Source organism: Platichthys flesus, chromosome 14, assembly GCF_949316205.1.
Source record: "Platichthys flesus chromosome 14, fPlaFle2.1, whole genome shotgun sequence".
In the NCBI taxonomy this organism is placed as follows: Eukaryota; Metazoa; Chordata; class Actinopteri; order Pleuronectiformes; family Pleuronectidae; genus Platichthys; species Platichthys flesus.
The window spans coordinates 17,859,247-17,882,957 of NC_084958.1; the positions used below are offsets into that span (position 1 = coordinate 17,859,247).

At 41.7% G+C, this 23,711-nt stretch overlaps 3 protein-coding genes across 3 annotated transcripts in view; 2 read left to right on the top strand and 1 right to left on the bottom strand.

The window, feature by feature from the left end:
• b4galt2 (UDP-Gal:betaGlcNAc beta 1,4- galactosyltransferase, polypeptide 2) overlaps positions 1 to 7,235 on the top strand; it is a 113,853-nt gene extending 106,618 nt beyond the window's left edge. Inside the window, exon 8 of the mRNA XM_062405328.1 lies at positions 2,387 to 7,235. Coding sequence (XP_062261312.1) covers positions 2,387 to 2,537 — 151 coding nt within the window. The 3' untranslated portion in view covers positions 2,538 to 7,235. The remainder of the gene's footprint in view (positions 1 to 2,386) is intronic.
• Positions 7,236 to 7,607: 372 nt separating this feature from the next.
• Positions 7,608 to 11,987, bottom strand: zgc:113531 (uncharacterized protein LOC541359 homolog). Its single transcript, XM_062403529.1, has 3 exons — positions 11,475 to 11,987; positions 10,226 to 10,355; positions 7,608 to 10,042 (listed from the first exon to the last, which is right to left on the bottom strand). The coding sequence occupies exons 1-3, from the start codon at positions 11,832 to 11,834 to the stop codon at positions 9,852 to 9,854; spliced, it is 681 nt and encodes a 226-aa protein (XP_062259513.1). The 5' UTR covers positions 11,835 to 11,987; the 3' UTR covers positions 7,608 to 9,851.
• Positions 11,988 to 13,648: 1,661 nt separating this feature from the next.
• ccdc24 (coiled-coil domain containing 24) lies at positions 13,649 to 23,053 on the top strand. Its single transcript, XM_062403705.1, has 5 exons — positions 13,649 to 13,807; positions 17,967 to 18,154; positions 21,541 to 21,657; positions 21,751 to 21,855; positions 22,942 to 23,053. Exons 1-5 carry the CDS (start codon positions 13,661 to 13,663, stop codon positions 23,009 to 23,011), a joined length of 627 nt encoding a protein of 208 aa, XP_062259689.1. The 5' UTR covers positions 13,649 to 13,660; the 3' UTR covers positions 23,012 to 23,053.
• The last annotated feature ends 658 nt before the right edge of the window (positions 23,054 to 23,711 follow it).

Sequence of the window (23,711 nt, forward strand, 5' to 3'; positions counted from 1 at the left end):
AGCTCCAGTGTGTGTGTGTGTGTGTGTGTGTGTGTGTGTGTGTGTGTGTGTGTGTGTGTGTGTGTGTGTGTGTGTGTGTGTGTGTGTGTGTGTGTGTGTGTGTGTGTGTGTGTGTGTGTGTGTGTGTGTGTGTGTGTGTGTGTGTGTGTGTGTGTGAGTGAGACTGTCCCTTGTAGAATCTGTTAAGGGCCATTTCAATTTTTACAACATCCTTTGTGGGCCATACACATTTATTGACAACAAATATTATACAACAGTTTACACTAAAGAGTTTTTATTACTGTTTTTTAATTTGAATCTTTGCTGTTTTTGATATTGTTTTGAATTGTGTATTTTTATTGATGCCTGGATTTGCTTCTCCATGGTGATGCGCTTGATGTCAGATGGTAGTGATGATGGATTTTGTCAAATTAAATATGCTTAATTACTCTCTTTCCAAGAGTTTGATGAAAAGATGCCGCTCTCAGGTCTGCATGCAAACAAGTAAGATAGAGCAAAGAGACTAGCTTAGCTTAGCATCAAGACTGAAAACGTGCTAAAAACGGCTAGCCTGATTGTGTCCATGCTTAACAACATCTTGTTATTTGGTATTTTTTCAAGACTTTTATGGTCTCAGGTTTATTTTCTTTGTTTTTCTCTGGATGGACTCAGGCTCGATATTATAGCAAACGAAGCAAATAAGCATATTTCCTTAAATGTCAAACATGTCCCCTGAGATGTTTCTCTACTTAACAGTGATGGAATATATGCCACTGGGGCAAAATAACCCCAGACGCTGGCTTGATAGGCTATTGTTGAGATCCTAAACCAGAAATGTTTTCCTGTGAGACCGTTAGTGGAATTTAAAATAGAGCTTTACTTAGCCCAGTTAGGAAATCAGACTAATGAATATAAAAGGAGGGCTGCCTTTGTCTTGTCCTCTAACTCTAAAATAAAACTGAAACCAGAAAGATGAACATGATACCGAACATACAGAAATGCACATGTGTTTGATTCTCTCTGTATTTATACAGGGATTAGTTTATTCCTTATAATCTCGGCTGTTACAGATTGATCCAAAGAATTTCCTCTCTCCCTCCGTTCTGATTCACTTTATTTTTAATATCAGTATATCCCGCTGTCTCCATCTGTCACTGTCTCTCTTTGTCTCTCTCTCTCTGTGATTTATATTTATCTCCCTGCCTATCTGTCCTCCAGCCGTCATATCGCTTGTAGCCGCCTGATGTTTCTCCTCTCGTTTGCTTTCTGCCTCTTGAACTCACTCTCTCCCCTCTGAGATCGAAGCACCATTCCTTAGTGGACGTCAGTACGCGTAATTCTATTTATACCTTGTTGTATTATAACGTTCAAGGGAAAGGATGCTCGACATCTTCCAGCTTCCATTGATGGTAGCAAAGCTCGTTTTGATTCGATTTGAGAGCGACAGAAGAAGGAGGCGATGCAGACAGACGAGAGAGACGCTCAAGAGTCACTTCTGACAAGGACTCGTAGACTCAGTGGTCCATGTCGGACTGAAGTGTCAACTCCAGTTGTACGTCCACGCATATCAATAGGACGACGTGTCATGTTGGACTCCATCACTGTTTTCTTTTGAAACGTGAACGTACGGATGTTCTCAGATATCAAAAAGCCTCTTTAAGATTGTACACACACTGTGGCCTCATTTCCAATCCTCCTGCTATTATTGTTGTGAGGGTGGAGGGAGGTTTTGTGTTAGGAATCTAGTGAGGCCAGAGGTTGCATCACACACACACACACACACACACACACACACAGTTCAGTGTGTTACCGTCTGACAGTGTGTGAATTGTTTTTTCATCTTTAATAAGAAAACACTGAAATCAGAGCGGACTCTGATGTAACTGCTGAAGCTCAGCCAATGGGGAAGCACATACCAGCATAGCTCAGGCAAACCGAGGCAGACATGATGGATGATGCCGTTCCCTGGGTACTTGAATGAGGCCATAGCACCACCTGTTGGTCATGAGGAGCATTGCAAAAGAAAACCACTTCACCCTCAGTTGGAACAATTTAGCAGAATGGTTATCACCTTACCATCGATGTCTATGCTGTAAATTAAGTTTAGGATGTTTGTGATTATTTTATAGCACTTTATCCATTATTTTCTCTAACGTATAATTTACAAAAGCTTTGACAGACTTTTGTTGGCTAACTCAAGTTTTTGTGATGTGTTAATGCCATCTTATGTTATTGTGTAGAGCTATGGGCCCTGAATGTTAACTGAGCATTTTTATTTTTTTAAATAATGCCATTTGTAGTTTTATTTTATTTCATCTTCAAACACTATTATGTTCTTTAACGAATCAAATTCTTTCTCTCTCTCTCTCTCTCTCTCTCTCTCTTTCTCTCTCTGTCTCTCTGTCAGATTCAATAAAATCCAGAACACAAAGAACACGATGAAGAAGGATGGCATCAGCTCGCTGACCTACAGAGTGGTCCGGGTCAAGAAGTTTGCCCTCTACACAAACATCTCCGTGGAGATCGGCAAGGCACCGCCTCGGCCTATCAAGGGCTAGAGAGAGAGAGAGAGAGAGAGAGACGATGGGACGAGAGGGAGATGAGGGGGTGATGCAATTTAACTGGGTGGAAAAATGGAAAGAGGAGAGATTAAATGAAGGGATGTGAAGAGAACACACACTGTATGTGGAGAGAACCTGGGGAGTCGGAGGGAAGCGTTGTCAGGAGCACATCACAGTCTCTTGATCTCTCCTCACCCTCTGTCTGTTTTTTGAGATTTCAGCTTCTCGTGTCTGTTTCCAGGACTCAGGCTCTCCCCGATGTGTTTTTTTTTTTTGTTTTTTTCAAGCGGCCAGTGGCTTCACACCTCCTACATTAACCAATCAGTGACTTCATGATAGTGGACCAAAGTATCGGTGGCAGACTGGAGGTTGGCATCAAACTCAATGTCTTTCTGTTCACAACCTTTGCAAACTGGAGGGCATCCAATGGCATATCTACAGAGGCCGCTGACAGCAGATGTGGTTGGTTGATTAAAAGATGGGACACTAGTATCGTGGAACGCTTTGGAAAGTGTTTCATGTCATGTTCTGGAAATGATGGACAGCTTCCAGAGGGACTTCTTGGAATATATTGATTGAGGTGATATAAACCAATGATTGAAAAACAGGCCGTCAACATAGAAACTCAATCGGACCGAGAAATGGAAGGACACAAAATGTCCTGCCTGCTGGATGGGACATTTTAGGAAAAATAAACCTGGCTAAGAGTTCACTTCCTCAGCATTAACAGTGAGAGAGGAGCGAGGAGCGCCCCCTGGAGGAAGTTGTAAAGTAAACATGACGTGCAGTGTTGGACAATGGAACTGCATCGTGACGGTTTGCATATCAGAGGTAGCGGCTGGCGCTCAATGGACACGTGACAATTTCATATTGACATTTTTCATCAGGGAGTGTCCTGTTTGGAACTAATAACTCACTCGAACCCTCCAATATCAATTATTGAATGTGTATTGTGCCTGCATCTACAGCAGAAGACTCAGAACTGGAGCTGATACAACGTGTTTGTCTTCGGCAACAGACACCGGAGAACTCTCTTTATGTTCTCAATGTTTTTTTTTTTATATATGAGCTCAAACTTTGGAAACCGACTCTGACTTATTGGAGGTTTTGAAACGAAAGTGAAAACATTGACGATGTGGAAATTTTTCTCTTGGGTCTGAAGGCAACATGGTGAAACTACCCCGGGAAGGCATTGTGAAATAAAATGGAGGAACAGGGCAGAAATATATATATATATATACTGACAGCTTAGATAAGATATTAACCCCTGTAGCCCATACTGGAGATCTTTTCAGATTTAGTTTGGTAATTTCTGCATTAAAAGATAAAGTTTTCTTTCTCTTTAAGAAGGAATTCATTCGAGGAACATCAATAGTCAATAACACGGTGGTTATTTTTCTATGAGGCTCAAATGCTTTAGTTCACAGAATAAAGTCGATCTGCTGTGATCCAGGTTTATTAATACAAAGGATCTGACAAACTCTGCTTTCTAATTAATCAGCTAATGAAAAGTCAATGGACAAACATCGACAGGGACATGGGACCATGTTTCTAGGTTAAACTACTTAGCTGTTTGTTCATTAGCCACCAAAAGACAGCAGCTTATGTTAGCATTCAACCACTTCCTGGCTAGCATCACTTTCATGAACTGGGATCAAGCTCTAAATGCTGAATCCTCCATCCAGAAGAAAGATCCAGAACGCAACGAACTTCTGAACATCACATAGGAATATGTTCCAGTGAAAAAACTGACTTCACCAGAATATTTCTGAGGTCGAGGGAATGGCTGACTGCTAATGTGAGCTGTTGTCTGATGATCCTGTATCCCTCCAGTTTGAAAATCTGTCAGATTCCTTGTGTTTATATGTTTTATAACCTGGATCACAGAAATACAGCATGATTCTGTTGACAAACACTTCCCACCCTGAGCATGACGTCACAGGTAAAATCCGCTGTGTGGATTTGGTCTATATTTGTCTAAGTACAGACTTAATTTGGTCATGCTGTACGTTTATTTGTTTTCATCTTTCCTAAACATACTTGGGTTTTAATATCAGAAATGAGCTGTCAGGATATATTCATGACTCATGACTCATGTTCGACAGGAAACATCATGGTGACTGTTGTAGCTTTCACTCTGGCTCCACAGACTAGAGATTAACTGAGATATAATCGACTTTTGTTTTTTTTTATTTTATTTTAGCCTGTGATGTAACCTGAAAGTCAGAATTTCTTTTAATTATTGCAAATCATTCGAACTCTATTGCTACTATTACTATGCCATTTTCTCTCTCTCTATTTTTTCTTTTTATCGTTAAGAAAAAAAGAGAATCATATCCGGACAGAGGAAATTATAAGGTCCTAGTCTTCCGCTGTTGGAAATTGTGAATTTTAAAGCAGTCCTTTTTATCGATTTAGCCGTTTGACTGACGTCTCAGCTTCTACTTCAGATTTTATCGGCGTCACTTCTTTATTTGAATCCATTTCATCATGCTGTCAGATCCCAGACGTGATGAGCTACATGAATCAAACTTACACTTTTTCTACTGAAGCGGTTATATTTTAATTCCAACAGATGAACAAACGAAACTGGATTTCCTCCATCATCATATCGAAAGCCTTTGACGGTTTTATACTTTGACGCGATGCTCCCATCCTTTTTGTTGTTTGTTTGTTTCTCCTCATCTCTACTGTTGACGCCTGAACACCAAACTGATGCCTTCGGAAATGACACAGAGAAGCATTGAAGGTCATTATTTTAGAGGTAATACTTTATCACTAAAGTAAAATGTGTATAAATGTGCGTTGTAAGACGGATGAAACTGATTTGAACACATATTTGTTGCAGCTTAATCCCTGTGAAAAGTAGATTGGATCTCTCTTCAGCATTCACACATGGATCCACGCCCTCTTCTCCTCTTTCTTCTCTGCATCGTCTCTACTCTTTCTTTGCGTTCTCTTTCTTCCTCTGCCAGTCCAGGCTCTGTGTGTCAATGCACAGTGTTGTGCTTTGTGGCGAGTCCACTGCAGACTCTGCTGCGTCTCACAGGAGCTCTTCTTCCTCTTTCAGTAGATATCGACAGGGCTCCTCTTTGTGTCTCTGAGTCAGAGCCACTTACTGTATCTTCATTTGATCTAGACTCTCTCTCTATGTACTTATTCCCTTCTGTCTCTCCCCCTTTCATCATCGTCCTTTCTTCCACTTTCTTCCCTCGTAATTCACCCTCACTCTTTTCTGTCTTTTCATCCTTTGTTGGTCAGAGTGCAGTTTGCTCTCCTGGTGAGTTCCAGTGTCCTTGGTAGACAGACAACACATGGAGAGGTCAATGAAGTCCTTCCTCTCTGCTGTTTACAGTTCACCCTGTGCAATATTCTTGTTTTTATCATATCCTGCTTTAAATCACTGTTTTTTATGAGGTTTGGTTTTTTATGTCCAAAAAATTCTTCACGTTTTTACCTCTTATTCACCTTTTAATTTGAAAACCGTATTATCAGCACACAACAGACAGTCACAGCTATTCCTTTGATTGGATTTTAAAGCATTAATGTGGCAGCAATTCAAGTTCTGAGAGTTTGATGACTTGACAAGTAAAAACAAGAAAAAAGTCAAATCATATTACTTATACTCCAGCTTGGACTGACGTGAAACTCGCTGGAGTATAAGAAAATATTTGCTTCTTCAATTTTCAGATTAAAAGCCAGTTTGGCTAATCAGAATCAGTGGAAGCGTAATGAAGTGCTCCACAGATCAATGACACCTTTGAAAACAGACAGGTTCTAAAACGTTCAAACTAAAGACATTCTGTTGATATTTGTGCTATGATAATAACAACAAGAAAATGTTTGTGAAGAAGAAACATCCATCGTTTGCCTTAAAACTTAGTTATGTTCAGTGCTGATAGTTAAAACTACAAATTACACTATTCTGAAATCAGATTTTTAACACCGGTGGTTTTGATTCACTCGCTTTTGCCTTTTTAGGTCAGTTGCGCGTGATTGAACCAACAATTGTGTAAATCATGTTGAAGTTTCTCTACTGGTGGCCATAACATACACCTTAGGTTTCTAAAATAGAAATATGTTTGATGCTTCCCACCTCACAATCACCCAAATACCCACTTCTTTCAATCCTTCCACCTGCTCACACAGACTGAGTTGTATAAAATGGGTGAAGTGTCCCGAGCTTCATCGAGGCTCCTGTGATAAATTACTGGAAAAACATTTATGAGGTCAGTTAAACAAAGAGAGTACGAGCTGAGAAAGGGAAGGAGGTAGCAAGACAGACGTGGCCACAGGGTGTATAAACAGTGACATGGATATTTAGATGTAAGCAACAGCGAAACCTGAGCAAAAATCCTGTTTGAAACGTTTCCTGTTACTCGAGAACAAGGGGGAACCACGAGGGGCGCTTGATGCTTCCTGATGGACGTTAGATTTTTAAAGCCGTTCCACTCGTCGAGCACGCCTCGGGTGTTCAAGCCCTCGAAAAGCTTCTTCAAACACTTCTTCTTTTCTGCCGCAGAGAGCAGACGGAACTTTCAGGCCTTTGGGGCGTTTTTAAAAATGTACCGTGTCTCCAGCTATGGGTCTTTTTTGTACATTGAATGTTGAAAATGTTATATCTTATATAGAATGCATTATGTCATAACAAACCTACTTTTTCTATACAATCAATAAATCTGATGTTAAAGATTGTAGGGTGGTGTTGTCTCTTTTTTATTGCGTGGGTGTAAATGGGCCTGCTTCTTTTTCTCAGGTTACACAGGCATGTCACCTGCAGACCGAGGTTTCCCCCGGAGCTGTGATATCTGCCGATTTTTGGCAAACCATATTTCCTGTTGTCATGACAACCTTCATAAGCCTGTTACCGGTGTTGGTGTGTGGTCGGCACCGACTGTGAAGTAAAGTGCTGCGTACCACCCTGAGGCATCTGGCTTCTTTAGTTTGTATTTTCACCTCCATCTTACATTATCAACACATCTGTAAACCTCTCTGTCTTTCTCTCCTTTATTTTCTTATTCTTTACATATATTTGTTTATTGTTTATTATAAGTTTACATTTTTTCAAAACGGCAAATTGTTCTTCTGATGTAGAAATTATGGACTGAAGAGAAGACGCAAAGTGAGCGGTAATTAATGGACATGAAAAGGTGTTTTAATTTGAAATACTTTACAGGATGTAGGCATATTACCAGTAGGACACATTACATTGTTTGGGGGGGGGGGGGCAGTTCCCTTTGGTTTCAGGCGATGGATTCAAACCTGTACTTAAAGGAAAGGGAAATACACAGTGAACATGTCAATAGGCCTGTTAGCTCAGTTTAGTGTAAAGGTACAGTGGTGTCGTACTTCTCATCTAATCAAGAACACAGATTTTGTGTATTTTCCTGAATGTTCAACTCTTCCTTTACCCATAAATGAGCATGATGCTACGATAGAACAGCTCCTGTGTCTCATTCTTACACATTTCTGACAAGTTATCATTTTGGAGATGTTCACAATCCTAAAAGTTTGCACTTCATTCCAAACCTTGCTTTAAAACAATGGAGATTTAAGGCTGAGGAACTCATCAGTCGTAACGTTACACAACCTTAAAAAAGAAGCTCTTTTGGTGTCTTAGATATATAAAAAACAGGCTCCATCACTGCACACAGACACTTACGATTAATTTTGGTTTTCATTTAAATGTCCCTCTCGATAAAAATAATTGCAAAATCCTTGTAGAACGACCGGCTGCTTACAAAACTATAAAATGACAATATATATATATACTTCATGCTACATTTCATTTTACAATGATTCTGAAGACAGTAAATGATCGTGTTAACCTGACATGTTATTAACAAGGACTAAAGCACTAAATTATCTTTTCTTTTCCTGCTCTACAGTTTACAAGCACATATCAAAGTCCATTCAAATGAAACCCTGTTGTCTACGACTACTGTACAGTTATGTTAGGCTATAGCAAAGTCTCTCATACATCTCTCTCAATGTCTCAGGACACAGTCTCATCCATTGTGTTTCAGTTAGAACGGAAATGAAACTTTGTAATTTATGGAACAGTTTCAAATGGTCTATTGCCTCACTGAGCCATTCACTCGTCTAAATTGCATCACAGCTGTGCAAACGTTTTAAGTGCTGCATCAAGTCGTGACAGGTCAATTACAAATCCTGTTCAGGGTAATCTCATTGCATTTTGTTATATGGCTGCTATTTACCACAGTACGTCTGGAAATTTACAAAAACAACACCCTCTGGGTTTTTACCTTCAAAATTATAAAAACATATTGATCCACTGGAGTCAATCTTTTTTTAAATCTAAAGGCAGAAAACTTGAGTCAGTTTTGTTTGTAGTTCCTATCAGATTTATTTAAATCTTTACATTTTCAGTAGAAGCCATAATGCTGCAAAAGGGGGCTGGTGTTTGAGGTCCCTTATTCTTGCTTTTTTTTTACCACACTGTCCCTTGTTGTCACCCCTGTTCATTTGTTGGTGGGTTAGTTTGTTTGTTAGCATGAAAGCTTGGTGGAGGGATGTGGTATAAGTTATTTAGTACCCGTCAACCTTCGGTGCGGATCTGGATGTGGGGGCAGAACCTGGTTTTTATTATGTTATTTTAATTAATATAGGGAGATATGGGTTCTTTTCAGTGTTGTTGGGCCTTGGCGAAGGTTGTCTAGTATTTGAATGAAGACATTTATTCCTGTTTTCCTGCGTCTGCTGTCTAGTTTAGAACCATGAAATCGAATCTGCCCGTCTTTACATAACAGTGCGGTGGGAGCATGAGGCTGGCAGAGGCCAAGAGGTGAAACAATTAGCCGTCGGGCTCATATTGATGGAGCCAGTACGCCTGTGGTTGCCCTGAGGTTTCTGTGGGTCAGTTCCTTTTTGGTAACTAATTAAAACGCAGAGAATAACGTAGAATAACAGCAACAAATCAGGGTCACAACTTCAGATGATAGTTTTGGATTTGAATTTCAGCCATGTTTGTGCAGAACAGATAAGGAAACACAAAGATCCACTCTTGTCCACCAAAGTGACAAATTCATGGGGTCTTGTCAGTGATATAAAAAATGTTGGATGGATTATCCTTGACACGGCAGCTGAGCTTAAAGTCTTTGGTTGCCGTTCCCAAAGATTTCTGTGGCTGCCGATGAACCGTTAAGTCTGACATTTAAGATGACATTTTGTTTTAGCTGCAGAGAAGGGTTCAGCATCGTCTTAGTCACGGCAGGTTTGCAGCTGATCGGACCCTCGAGGAATGTGTATTTTAAGACGACAGCTGACTCTCTGCTGCTGACAGGCCCCGGATCAGTTGTGCTGGGCGGACGGCTGTTCAGGTGTGCAGTTCTTGAGGCGGGAACAGGTGGCGAGACGGTTTCCCTCCCAGTAGCCGGCGTCCTGGCCGTCATGACAGCGACACTTGGTGCAGGAGTCGACCCACACGGGCTCTCCTGCAGGAATCACCTGATGGCGGGAGGCGTCAGTGTAGCAGTTGGGACCTGGGGAGACGAGCAACAGCGAGGTCAGTGTGTTGGGCTGCTTGGGTGGATGGTGTTGGGTGTAGTATGCACCCACCCACCACTGCATGCAAAGGCTAAACTGAATAAAGATCTCAGGGTGGTGCCTGCTACATCTATGAGAAGCTTTCAGGGCTTTTTAACACAGTTCTTTCTCGAGCTTACCGTCCTTGCATTCAGGGCAGCACTTTCCAGGCTCGTAGATGGGGTTGACGCACGGTGGGGGGGCGCAGTCTGCAACCAGACAGCGGGCGATGCCGTCACTGTCACAAGTGCACTGCTCACATTCTGACGGCTGGGAAAGAACTGGAAGTTAATCATTAGTGAGCTGACACAGTTTGTTCCCCAGGCACTCCTCGTGCCTTCTCGATAGGGGGCGCCATTTACCTCCAATTCCCTGCTCCATACACTCGAGTAAGACCCAAATAGAAATCATATGGTTCAGAGTTTTTTTGGAAGGAATTACGATCGTGTCCTCATTTATTTTTAACACACATGTTAAGTAAAATTATAGATACGTATATATTTGAATGACAAGGAACAGTGGTTACAGTAGCTACATTTTTAGCAAAGTGAAAATATTTATAACAAATTATTATTATATATATATATATGTTATATATTTAAAACAAATATCTTAAAAACATTTTTATTTAACAGTGTTGGACTTGGCAGCCTCCTTTAATTCTGTTCCCAGTCACAAACGCTCACATTTGCACAGTCACATTAGGACTGTGCTGTTAAATGTTTAACATACAATCCTGTTACACTGTTCCGCTCACAATATTCTGTTAAAATTACATATTCTGTACTGCATATATTATTTCTATTTAAAAATAGTTATATGTATTTTCTTGTGTTTGTGTTGCATGTTTAAGAATTTATTACCGTTACTGTGTGTATTTAACCGTCCTTGCTGGTGCCTCCCCATTGTGGAACTAATGGGGATTGTCTTATCTTATCTTATCTCTTCTTTGCATTGACTTCCATTCGACACTTTTAACCAAAGCCTTTCCCCAATTTAAACCAAGGCTCATTCAGGCCTGATCCATACTCAACCAACCACAATTCACATGTGACTCTCAGAAAGTAACTTCAGCCTTAGTCCCCGTGAGGTCCCGACAAGGTCAGCGTTTATGCTGGAAAAGGCCTTTACAAAAACCAGTATATGTATAATATAATCCTTTATTGGTCCCACGATGGGGGAATTTGCAGTATTGCAGCAGCAACAGTCAAAAAGACATCAGCAAGATAAAAAGTAACATGCTGCAATACTTAGGACTAAGGAATATAAAATAATGTATAGATATATAAACAAATCTGAATGTTATTAAGCCAGTATATCCAGTTTAGACTTTCTTAAGGCCCTTTAGTCACAGTGGTGTATTTAATGGGGATCATGTGTCATCACTACCTGGAAGCTTTGTCCCAGCTCGTACACCACAGCTCGGTATTCGCAGCCGATCTTCTCGCACCTGGGGCAGCAGTCGGTGGGGTAGTGGCTGACATGGATGCACGCCGCCGGCAGAGTGGTGCACTCGGTGCGGGCGCACGCGGACCCCTCGGCCGTGCACTCGCACTGGGTGCAGTGGTCCGAGTCCAGAAAGTACCACTCCCCGACGTAGTACAGGCTGCCGTTGGCCTCGCAGGTGCTGTCCTGCTGCCCGGCGACGGAGAACCCAAACCCGGCCTGCGCACACAGCACCAGTGCCAACAGCCCCGCGCGTATCCTGCGCGCCACCGAGAGACGCTCCCTGGAAACTTGTGCCATCATTGATCTCACTTAGTCCAGAACAAGGCAGAAGTTAACGATGAGGCGAGGGGGAAACCTCCACAGCAGCTGGGATCAGTGGGTAAAAGTTCCCTCCATTGTTGGATGAAGCTCGGTCCGTGCGTCCTCCCTCCAGCAGCGCTGTGCCCGGGCTGCGCTCACTGCCGCGCGGAGCCCGGAAGGGGGGGGCTGGAGGTCTGAGGGATATAGAGGGAGAGTTATAATCACTGGTTCTTTCAGAGTTCAGCAGTCTCAGCTCATGTCCCCCCCCCCCCCCCCCCCCCCCCCCCCGAGGTCAAAACCTCTAAATAGACATCTGCAGGAGCTCAGGTGTGATGGAAGCGGATGACTCATTTCAAACATGCAAACATCAATATTTATTTTAACACAACTTTAAAACCGTTAATCGCTGTGAAAACAAATGTTTAACCTCGAGAGAAATTCAATGATCTCGCGATATCTCCCCCTCAGCAACCGGATTGTTTACCCTGGTTGCCACCCTCTTACTAGCTGCTAACAACAAGACACAAGCTGAGGTGAGCGGATGTTCTTTTACTTTACCGAAGCTTTTACACATTAAGTTTCACTATTAAATCTTTAAAGTGTTAAATAAACGCTCCGTGAAGTCTTCATGCTGTTTAACCAGCTGGATGGCTTGTCCTGGGAAGAGGCTGTTAATGGGGGATTCAAGATTCAAGAGTTTATTGTCATATGTACAAGGATTACATTAAGCAGTCGCTTGCAATGAAATGCTCGGGTCACAGGCTATCTTATAGCAATGCTCAGAATATTACAAGCAGTCAAAAAAAATATATATATATCGAGTTAGAAACCTTCCTAAAGTCAGGGTGCCTACGGTCATGGAAAACCTGGAAAAGTCCTGGAAAAAAATAAAATTCCAAGAGTTTTGGAAAAGTCATTGAAATTTGTTATATATATATTTTCAAGTCGTTCATTTACGCTGAGTTTTAAATAATTCATATGCTTGTAAAGAAATACGCTCAAAATATTCAAGGTGTACTGTATGCCTTGGAATTGTCATCGTTAGTTAAAATACTACATTTTGTCACTTTTTCGAGTATACACACCGATATTTCACAAAATGTTCGGTCATGGAAATTTGGTTTAAAGTTATTGAAAAGTCATGGAAATCCATTGGTCAAAATGTGTATGAACCCTGTAAAGTGAAAGTACAAATAAATAGACCCAGTACAAGTACCACATTCCCCTTTGTGCTCGAGTCAAAGTGAGTAAGTACCTGCTTTTAAATACACTTAAAAGTACTTGAGTGCAGGCTGTTGATTTACTGCATCGTTAACTGTGCCCACTGTGGATTGTAAGAACAGTAGAGACTCATATTAATGAAGAGCGCTGCAGATGAAGAAACTGAAAACACTTGAATAGTCAATTTAATTAATGGCTGAGTCTATATCCTATTGTATAACTGCTTGAATTACCCTCTTGTTATTGATTAGTTTAAGAAATATAAGTTAAGATGTTAAATAGGGCATTGTTAAAATGTAGCAGAGTAAAAAAGTGAAGATATTTGCTGATGTAGAGGATTAAATGACTCGGGTACAGATGCATGAGATGTGCTTTGTTGCATCCCACCACTGCTACCAGCCAACCACATCCATGCTGTACATTTCTGTATATTTATAGTTTTACCACTTGCCAGAGGAGATCCTTATATATAAGTATATATCCTTAGAATTTGACGTCTCTCCAAACTAAAAGCAGTATTTCAGTAAATGCACCATATGTTTCCCTCTTTATTTCACTGTATTTAACTTTACTGTCTGTTCCCTCAGGGTTAGACGGCCATTTGTATGCAGTCCCCTGATGAGAGGCTCTGGTGCCGTGGCCCGTCCCTGTGGAGCCTGATCTCTGAACATGTTCCCGGGTCGGAGTTGTCAAAGATCCGCATGGCACTGGGCCACTTCCTGGTTGACATGTACACAGAAGTGCATACTGAGGTGAGAGCTTCTTTTTTTTAACAACTGAAGTGTTTTTTATTCCTCCTGCCAGTCTGTAGCTCGGTAGCACTTGGCTTTTTAAAGCTGTAACATTTCTCTTTGGCAGATTCATCGTTCATGTTTTTTCACACTTTATCCCTTCAAAGAATCCAGATACTGGGTTTGTTTAGAGTAGGATCGCTGCAGAATACCACCACAGCATCTGCAAGAATTTCCACTTGAGCTGGTTGCATAAAAAAAATTGCTCAGCTAAGCATTCCTGGCCAAATAGCTCTAGAAGCTTCATTTAGGGTTTTGTTAGTAGGTTAGTTTGGCTGCATACGCTCATTTATTACAATGACCAGTCTCCCCAATAAAAGTGAAATGTGGGTTAACTGGCGGGGTGTCGCTGTGAAGTTCAATTGGGAGTAGGGCAGCTATCAATATTTACGCGAGGCCAAGTAAACTATTTGAAGTGACCTCACTCTACAGACATACACTCTCAATAAGAGACAAAAGTACACATGGCCAAGGTGGAGTGGAACACATCTCACTAAAAAGGCCACGTCAAGTGAAAAGACTGAGATTCTAAACTGAGAGAAGAGAGAAGTATTTTTAGAGATGTCTTTTTAATATATAGCTATGTCAGAAAATATGTTGATCACAGCCCTGAATGATTTCCTCAAACTGTCTTCTTTTCTTCTCACATGGTGCATAAACCCCACATTTTGACCCCGATCCCTCTTTCATGTCTGCCAACCTCTCTCTTTTTATTTTTCTTTCTTCTTAAATCCATCCATCTGTAGATATTATCATCTCTCTTCCCGCAGTGTACCAACAGGCCAGAAAAAACACACTCAGTCCGTCTCAGCTCTCAAGCTGTTCCCTGTACACACTGACCACATGTTGTTTTAGTGTATAGGCCACATGTGGCAACTACAGAACAGAAAATCTGCTTTTTCACACAGAAACATGCAAGATTCCCTCAAATGAACTTACACACTGCCCTGTACATACAACCTCAGGGATCAATCAGGTTCAAGTCCCAATTAGATCATCACATTTTAGGTCATATTTACATCACAATACAATGTTTAAAGCAGAATTCAAAGAAAAAAATCACAGAATAATTCAACTCATATATAGACACTCTCTTCTTCAATGAAACACATACAGAGAGAGAGAGAGAGAAAGAGGGAGAGAGAGGCCCACTAATCTTAATGAGTCAGGGGGTCGGTATAACAGGGTTAAAGAGGCTAATCCTCAACTGTTGATAAGACTGTTAGCACATAACACGTATCAAGTGTGTGTGTGCATGTGTGTAACAGTGAGATAGATAAAGGGAGTATGCATCAGCATGTGTGTGTGTGTGTGTGTGTGTGTGTGTGTGTGTGTGTGTGTGTGTGTGTGTGTGTGTGTGTGTGCGTGTGCGTGTGTGTGTCCGTGTGCGTGTGTGCGTGTGTGTGTTCTTGTACAGTGATCTGTGTGAGGACCATTTTGAGCCTAGAACTTTGCTGCTCCTCTCTTTCAATGGGATATTTAAGTTTCAAGATTTGCTTATAGGGCTACAGATATAATTATGAACATAGGTTAGAGAGGGAGACATTATGCCAATGGATGTCTTCACTGAGATACAAGCACAACGTATATCCACCTACAGCTGTGTATGCAGCATGTGGTGGCTGACTGTTTAAACCCTAGATGGAAGGAAAGTTTTAGCCATTTGAGACATTTCAAGGGAAAAGTGAACACACTCACAAAGCACTTTATCAGATATACTGGCTAGTTCCTCCTTCTGCTCTCAAAATAGCCTCCGTTCTTAGTGGCATGAATTCAGGAAGCTGGTGGAAATGTTCCGTTGAGATTCTATCTCATGTTGATGTGATTAAATCCCATCCTCTCTGCAGATTGGTCAGATGCACGACCATGCTGCTCAGCCACATCCCAAATGTGTGCTAATGGATTCAGATCCGGTTCTCTCTGGGTGTTTCTTTTTTTAGTTTTTTAGCCCTATTCTCTAAAGACTGTTTTGCATGAAAATCCCAAGAGATCAGCAGTATCAATGTAACTAAGATCACATTTTTCCATCCATCCATTTTCTTTTCTTCATCTGAGGTCCAGTTTATGTAATACCTACTTGGAGTTCTACGTTTACCTTGGGGCTCCCTCCCAGTTTGGCATGCCCGGAAAATCCCCTATGGAAAGAGGTATCATGATAAGATACCCAGACCAACCCCCACTTTCCCTTACAAAAGAAGCAACAACTCCTCTTCCACTTTTCTTCAAATGTCTGAACTCCTCACCCGCTAGCTAAGGCTGAGCCCACTGTTCTACAGAGGAACCCACTTCGGTTGCTTGTATCTCAGAGCCTATGACCACAGTTGGATGGTTAGAACATATATTAATTGGTAAATGAAAAGCTTTGCCTTAAGGTTCTTCTCCTGCTTCACATCCATGGTCCAGTACAACAACCGCTGCACTGATCCTTCTGTCCATCACCAGCTCCATCTCCCCCTCACCTGTTAAAAAGACCCTGAAACTCCTTCACTTGGACAGAGCAATCCATTGTTTTCTGGCAGAGAGGAGTCAGGAGGAGTTCGGCCCCACTCTAATGTTTGATGTGGACGTTCAATGAAGCTCCTGACCTGTATCTGCACGAGTGTGTACATTGCACTGCCGCAACATGATTGGCTGGTTGGGTAATTGTATGAATAAGCAGTTGTTCAGGTTCTCTTTATACAGCGGTGGGTGAGTGAACATTTACTGTCAGGTGGACCATTGCCCCCTCTCTCTCTTTTACCCCCTGTCCTCCATCTGTCTCCGTTCCTCATTTTTTTCTCCTCTCCTCCGTCCCATGTAATGAAATCCATCCCTCAGTAAGCCACTGTGAAAAGTAATATTGGATTTGCCGGCTACTCCTTCATTCCTTGGCACGGCCATTCCTCTCTCCATCAAGGTCACCATTGTCTCCGGCGCTGAGATCAAAAGGAATATTTGCCTCCCTCTTCAAGTCTGCCCACGGGCCATGCTCCCGTACCTGCCCCTAAAATCTTCCTCTCTCCACTGAATGAAAAGGAGCTGTTTTGGGTAAATGTTCTCTAAAACTCAATTAAAAATAATTTCGAGTGGTAGCTCTCTATAGTTGTTTTTTTTTATTTTCTAACTGACAGGTTTCAAAAGCGTTCCCTTAAAATAGCTCCTGGATGAGATCAACCGTATCATAGCAGCGGGAGGGGAGGGGGAATTCCAGGAACAACTCGTTAGCTAGTGGGGCCTCGAATCCTGTAACATAAACACCTCGACACCCAGAGACAGGCGCAGGAGAACCTGTGAGTGGAAAGGGCTGTGTGTGTGTGTGTGTGTGTGTGTGTGTGTAGTGGTGGGTTCAGTGTCCTCAAGTGGTGTTTTAAAAACTTGACAGCATTGATTGACAGGCAAGCAAGTATTGAATCCTTCATTTTCACAAAGATATTTCAGATTTTCTTTTCTTTTCATTTCCTTAGGCATTATGATGAAATATGGTTAAATAGCTCTAGATTAAAGGTGTGTGTTCGGATGCAGAGTACAAACTGCAAAGACTGGTCCTGGGCACTCAGCCCTTCTCCCAGCTTAGCAGGAAGTCACGCATAAAGACTAACTTTTTCACTCTTTTCCTACAAATCCTTCGTCTGCAGTAATCCGAGTAAAAATACACAGAGTGAAAATCGGCATGGTCGTGCAGCACACAAGACTGTTTGTCTGGCGAAAGGGCCGACCACAAAATGACTGCGCTCAGCCACATGCAGTTAGTGTTCCTCGCTTGCAGACATAATATAGTGTGAAAGCAGCTTTACAATGTGTGACACTGTTTTCAGAAAGTTTAAAAAGTCGCATTGTGTCCTGTTTCAAGAACACTGTTCACAACAGTTTACAGTGAACAGGGTCAAGGAAATGGTGAAGAAAAAACTCAGACTTTTGAAATTTAGTAATAGAAAATTAGGGGTTTTACCTTCTATGTAACACATTTAAAAGCTTAGCCTCTTTGTTGTAATTTAGTAATAACACAACAGGGACATGTTGTTGTCCACTCTGCTGCAATGCTTCTTTTTGAGTCATAATATTTTTATTATTTTTAAAATCATATGTCAGGTGTTTGTGTAAAGCCTCTGGTCATCGTCACTAACTGTGGTACTTCTTGAAGGCGGAGGTTTGGTACACGATGTTGCAGGAGAGCCAGCGAGGCGGAGGCCATGGCAGCAGGGCAGGGACCCCGCTCCCAGGTCAGCAGGGCTCCCCCCTGGCTGACCCCCCCGCCGTCAAAGAGCTGCTGAGGGCCGAGGTCAAGATGCTACTACAGATGCTCAGGCAAAGAGCCGGCAGGGAGGGAAGGTAGGTGCACGTTCTCCCACACTTAAATCTACTGTACATAACAAGTCAATTGTATGGAAATGTTAGTTATATTTTTTTCCTTTTGACATATTCTCCAAAAATATAATGGGTTAAATACATTTTTATTTGTAGGGTAATACTGCTAAATCCAGTGATGATAACATACGGAATTTTATGTAAATTATAAGAAACACACTTCATCCTTCCTGCAAGTTTTGTAGAAATCCATCCAGTAGAAGAGTAATCTTGCTTAAAAACAAACCAACCAAGAAACAAACAGACAGGGATGAAAGCTGTGGGAGTTATATTTATACTGGAAATATATTTATACTGGGAAAATGGTTCAGACACTGAGACAGATGACAGAAAGTACAGCCGTAGCTTTAACATACTCCACATGTCCCCAGTTTCACAGAACAGCATTAAACATTCATATTACGAGACAATCATTTATTTCTCAGACATTAATTGAGCTTAATGAATTCTGACAAAAATGGCAGGAATTGGGCTTTTTATTTACTTTTTATAGTAGAATTCAGATGGAAAATTTGATACGTACTTTTTTAAGGCAGTTTAGGTCCAGATGTACAAAACAGCCGTTAAAGTCAACTTCTGCTTGATCTATTTCTCTAACATTCAATACACGGATAACTCTCTTGCTCTTATTTGTCAGTGTGAGACACTTTTCTAAAACTGGAAACGCAAGCACTTTATTTATGGATTTTTCTCATGCAATGCGATGGGACGGGGCAAGTAGGTTAAGACCCTGCTCTATGTCTTTTTTGCCCGAACAAAGACAGCCATAAAATACTATATTGTGTTCCCTTGTCAGTAACGAAAGGGATGGGAAACCAGTGGAACAAAGGGGGTTTTGGTGTAGAAATGCTGCAAACTAATTTGGGAAAAGTCGAACAATAAGACAATTATAGGAGGGAGACCTCCATGCCTCCCACGCCAACAAATACTAGATTTCAGAAATTTCAGATTAAAGGCATGTTTAAACCTTACCACTGGGAAGCCTGCTACTTTGTGTGTCACTTTTATGAAGAAGTCTTCCGTGAGGTATAAGAAGTGTGGTGATAAAACTTTCTAATTGCTGCAGCTAATCACACAACTCAGATCAGAGATGAGCTTGTAGCAATTTCTAATTTAATGACTTGTGTTAAAATATCCTGAAGAATGTCGTAAAAACTTTTGGCAGGATAATATCAGTTAGTAAAACTGCCTTGCCCAACACACCCTCACATTACAGTTTAATGGCCTAAGCGATGTGTCACAATGCGTGTGTGTGTGTGTGTGTGTGTGTGTGTGTGTGTGTGTGAGTGAGTGTGTGCAGTCGTGTGAGCTGGTAACTATCCCAGCAACTGGCTCGCTGCTGCCAGGAATGTTGCCCCATGACACCTCTCTGGTTTCACTGAGGCCTTTTATGAAAAGCACAGATGGACTGTTCTCCGTTTTTGTGACAAACCATTTATTGCCTGTCAATTTGTCGCCTTCCTTTTTATTGTGATTTTGTCTGTGTCCCTGTATGATGTGGTTTTAAGCTGAAGGCAGCAGGAGACTCTACGGCGATGTGGGGTTTTGTCTTTGTGTGTGTGTGTGTGTGTTAACAGGTTTGTGCCAGGTTGACTTAAAAAATTCAATGACCTGTCTATCGTCCCGGTGGGATCATTTGTATTACAGACAACGGTATCCACACAAACCTCAGCTGAACACAAAAGATGGACATTACACAGAGTATAAAGACGTTTAATAACATAAACGTCATCATGATTCACGAGATATTCTCCTGAGAAATTAATGAAACTGTTGTTAAACAACCCATACAATGGCAAAAATAAGTGAAAATGGAATAAGTTCTGTCCTGACTCATACCACATCTCTCCACCAAGTGGTCTGTTTGTCTGCTCCCAGACAAACAGACGGACAGACAAACAAACACAGATTAAAACCTTGGCGTAGGTAACAAAAGCTGACAAAAATATTCCCTCATTTTAATCTCCTGCACAATTAGAAGAATTTTAGAATATAAACCGTAACACTGGTGTTTGTTGAGAGGGACAGCAGCACGGCCTGAAGTTTGAGTTGACGATCAAGTCACCATGAGGCCACTGAGGCACCGTAACTTATTGAAGCGCCCTTGAGCAAGACACAGACCGGGGGCCGGATCCGCTCACACATCACAAGTCACTGTTGTAAAGTGCTGCGGCTCGGATGTAAATGGATTATGATAAGTGCCATTCAGAGGGAGAAATGTAGCCCTTTGTTATTGGCTGCATGGGAACAACGCCAGAAAAGTATCGGTGCTGCACAAGGCAGCGCCAGCACAAACCGCTTTTGGTCTTTGAAGTTGGCTTTAGTATACTTGTTGATTTTGAGGCATGGTACTGAGTGTGTATGTGTGTGTGTGTGTGTGTGTGTGTGTGTGTGTGTGTGTGCGTTTCAGGCCTTTGATCACACAATTAATTAGGCTAAGTCCCACGTGTATATCAGGGATAAAACGGTTCACACTTTAATCGCACTTTCACTTAATATTGCTCCTCAACCAACTTTTTTCTCCTTTTATTTGAATTTCTATTATGCCTTGTTGGCATGGAAATTTGAGAAAGTATTTCCAAAGCATCAGCAGAGAAATTATTATTTAACTTATTTCATCAGACCTGCTGGACAAAGACACTGAACTGGATTTGCAGCAAAGACCTAAGGCAACTTATCTGTGCGAATTCACATAAACAGGAGCAGCCGAGTGCCGAGGAGGAAAACATTCGGACCCACACCAACATTTCTCCTGTGATTTGAATCATTTGTTTGAGGGTGTGGGTGTGTACCTTGTAAAAGTCACTGATTTATCTTATTGGCCTCCTCCTGTGTGGCCCTGATGCCCCAGCCATCCACCCACACCTTAATGTCATTGTCTGAGCAGCCGGAGAGAAGGCATTCCCCCTCAGTCAAAGGCTATAAAATGAAGCAGAAGCAGCTGCCTGCACCAGGAGTTGGTTTCTTTTTCTCCCATCATCAGAGATCATTCTGAAAATCCAGCATTTTGCTTTCTACCCATGGAATCTTGTAAATACACATGTTGAATAGCTTTTATTCAGCTCAAAGCACCAACAGATCAACCTGCAGAGAGCAACAGCTTGACTTCTATTCAGAATCGGTTCAGCTACTCAATTAAGTACTTTACAACTGAAAGGCAAGCTGATAAAAAGACCAAACTACAGACTGTTGCACATGAAAAATAGAGATCATAAACGTGAAATAATGAAACCAATAAAAGTGATGTACGGCAATAAGAATAGATTTGAACTATCTACAGTAAAACATCAAGTTTCAAGATTGTAACACTGACTGAGGTTTCATCTCTGTCTGTGCTGCTGCTGCTATAGAGCCGGCGAGGAGCTCCTGTTTCGGTACAGACCTGAGACTGTAAACTACGCCCTCGGTCACATCGACAGACGGTACAGTGACTGTATGAGCCCTGGAGAGACTGAGAACGGAAGCAGGTTTGTCACACTTGTTTAAAAAGACTTCACTGATATGATGCAGTGCTTCTCATCGTGTTGAAACATCTGTTGATATCCCCTCCTCTCCCTCAGACCCAGCTCCGGCTGCTCAGTCCAGTCCAGCGCTGAAGATGAGATATGGGCAGTGAGAGACAAGCTGAACGTCACTGACATTGACCGAGTGGTGGACCGCCTCAGGTAAGTGGCGCACAGCAGCAGTTCCAAAAACACTTTTATGGGAGCTGTCATGTCGTCCATCTTCATATACAGTCTATGGTCCCAACCCGTAGGTTAGGAACCACTGGCTTAGAGGGTCCAGCCATGACGCCAGTAAATATCATTTCATGTAAATGAACATCATGGTCTTCTCTGATTTGTAACACTACTGAGAAGACACACACCACTTGTGTTTACTGGGTCTTTTTCTATGTGGTATGAGTTTTTCATAAAAGACATTCACATGTGCTCAGTTAGTGAGTTCTTCTGAGCCCCCCTCCCCCCCCCCCCCCCAGCTCTCCTCTGTGCCCTCCATTACACTCCATCCCTCCTTCCCTTCCTCTACGTCCCTTTCTTTGAGGCCCACGGGGCAGGGCAGTCGCTGGGGCTACCTTGGAAGGGAGCCTCTCTCTCTCTTTCTCTGTCTCTCTCTCTCTCTCTCTCCCTCCTCCTCCTCTCTGACTCTCACTCTCTTTCTCTTTCGCCCTCTCGACCATTTCCTGAGGAACCAGAACAAAAGGCCCCATTGTCGGAAAATGGATCCCAGACAGGACGCGAGCGAGCAGATTCTTTTTCATTTAAAAGTGAATACAGTCTATGGTTATGTAACCAGAGAAAGGGGAAATTGGGGAGAGAGGGAGGGAAAAGAAAGATAGGACACTGTTACCTCGGAACAGTAAGAAAACCACAGAGACTTTACTTTGGACAGACGTCAGGTCTGAGCCTTTTTGCTTATACATATACAGCCATTACATTTCATATGCTACTTTAATAAATGTATTTAATAAATGTTATGTTATCCTAATCATTTAAGTCCTGGTTGGGTTGGTAACACCTTTCGCAAATGTAGTGTAATAATGCAGGACACATATGTTGTTATTGTCGTATTGTGTTACTTCATTCAGTGATGGTTAGTGCTTTAGTTTTTGTGACACTGAAACACAAAGTTTCCACTTTGACGCAGTTTATAATTTTGGTCTCAGCTGTTTATTTAATGAAAATCAAGCTTGCTGATGATAAACATCAGCTCTATTTTCTTTCTATCTATGTCTCTGTCTGTCTGTGTAGGGCTGTGCTAATGGAGGAATGTGAAACGTTGAAGAGACTGGTGAAGGATTTGAAGGTAAGACGAACGTGATGGAAAACAAATTCATCTTTATCTGTCAGCTGCCAGAATAATAATTTATCTAAATTCTAAAAGTAGTATAGGAAACCGGGCCGCAATCAAAGAACTGACTGATGTGCTGTTGTTAGACAATTTATTTCAGAATTACAACCTTGAAAGGATCCTGATTTATGAAACCATCCTTGACCTTGTAATTCTACAGCCTATTCATATTACAATATATGTACATTATGATCATTCTTCAGACATCTCTGAGTCCCTTGCAATTGCACACTGTGAAATTTTAATAGAATGTAACACAACCGTTTTAGGATTTGATCAATTTTTATCCAGTTATATTAGTTTGATGCAACTTGTTAAATGATTAATTTATACATAAATATAAAATCATTTCTGATTATCCTACAGAATTCATTCAGTCTGTGGCAGTAGTGCGGTTGCAGCTGATCGCACACACCTTTCATTCTCATGTGCAACAAAGCCTGAGTCACAGGCAAAAGACCAGAGAGTAGAAGTTGTGGTGAGAGAGCTGCATTGAATGCCACTGGCAGCTACACACAGCTGCAGCTGGAACTGAGGTGTGGCTGTCTGCGTGGACAGTAAAAACTTTATGAACAGTATTGCAAGTGTGTGAGAAGAAGAGACCAAGTGAGCATGAGGCAAATAGTGCAGCTGACTGATCTTACAAGGAAAGTGTACATTTTTGGGGTTC

Bases quoted from the DNA above. Each gene is read 5' to 3' on its own strand.
- zgc:113531 (XM_062403529.1), bottom strand. From the start codon at position 11,834: ATGATGGCACAAGTTTCCAGGGAGCGTCTCTCGGTGGCGCGCAGGATA. The intron at 10,356-11,474 runs GTAGTGATGACA...GTTCTTTCCCAG, and splicing joins AGCTGGGACAAAGCTTCCAG to CCGTCAGAATGTGAGCAGTG. The intron at 10,043-10,225 runs GTAAGCTCGAGA...TCGTCTCCCCAG, and splicing joins CTGCCCTGAATGCAAGGACG to GTCCCAACTGCTACACTGAC.
- ccdc24 (XM_062403705.1), top strand. From the start codon at position 13,661: ATGCAGTCCCCTGATGAGAGGCTCTGGTGCCGTGGCCCGTCCCTGTGG. The intron at 21,658-21,750 runs GTTTGTCACACT...CCTCTCCCTCAG, and splicing joins GAGACTGAGAACGGAAGCAG to ACCCAGCTCCGGCTGCTCAG. The intron at 21,856-22,941 runs GTAAGTGGCGCA...CTGTCTGTGTAG, and splicing joins CGAGTGGTGGACCGCCTCAG to GGCTGTGCTAATGGAGGAAT.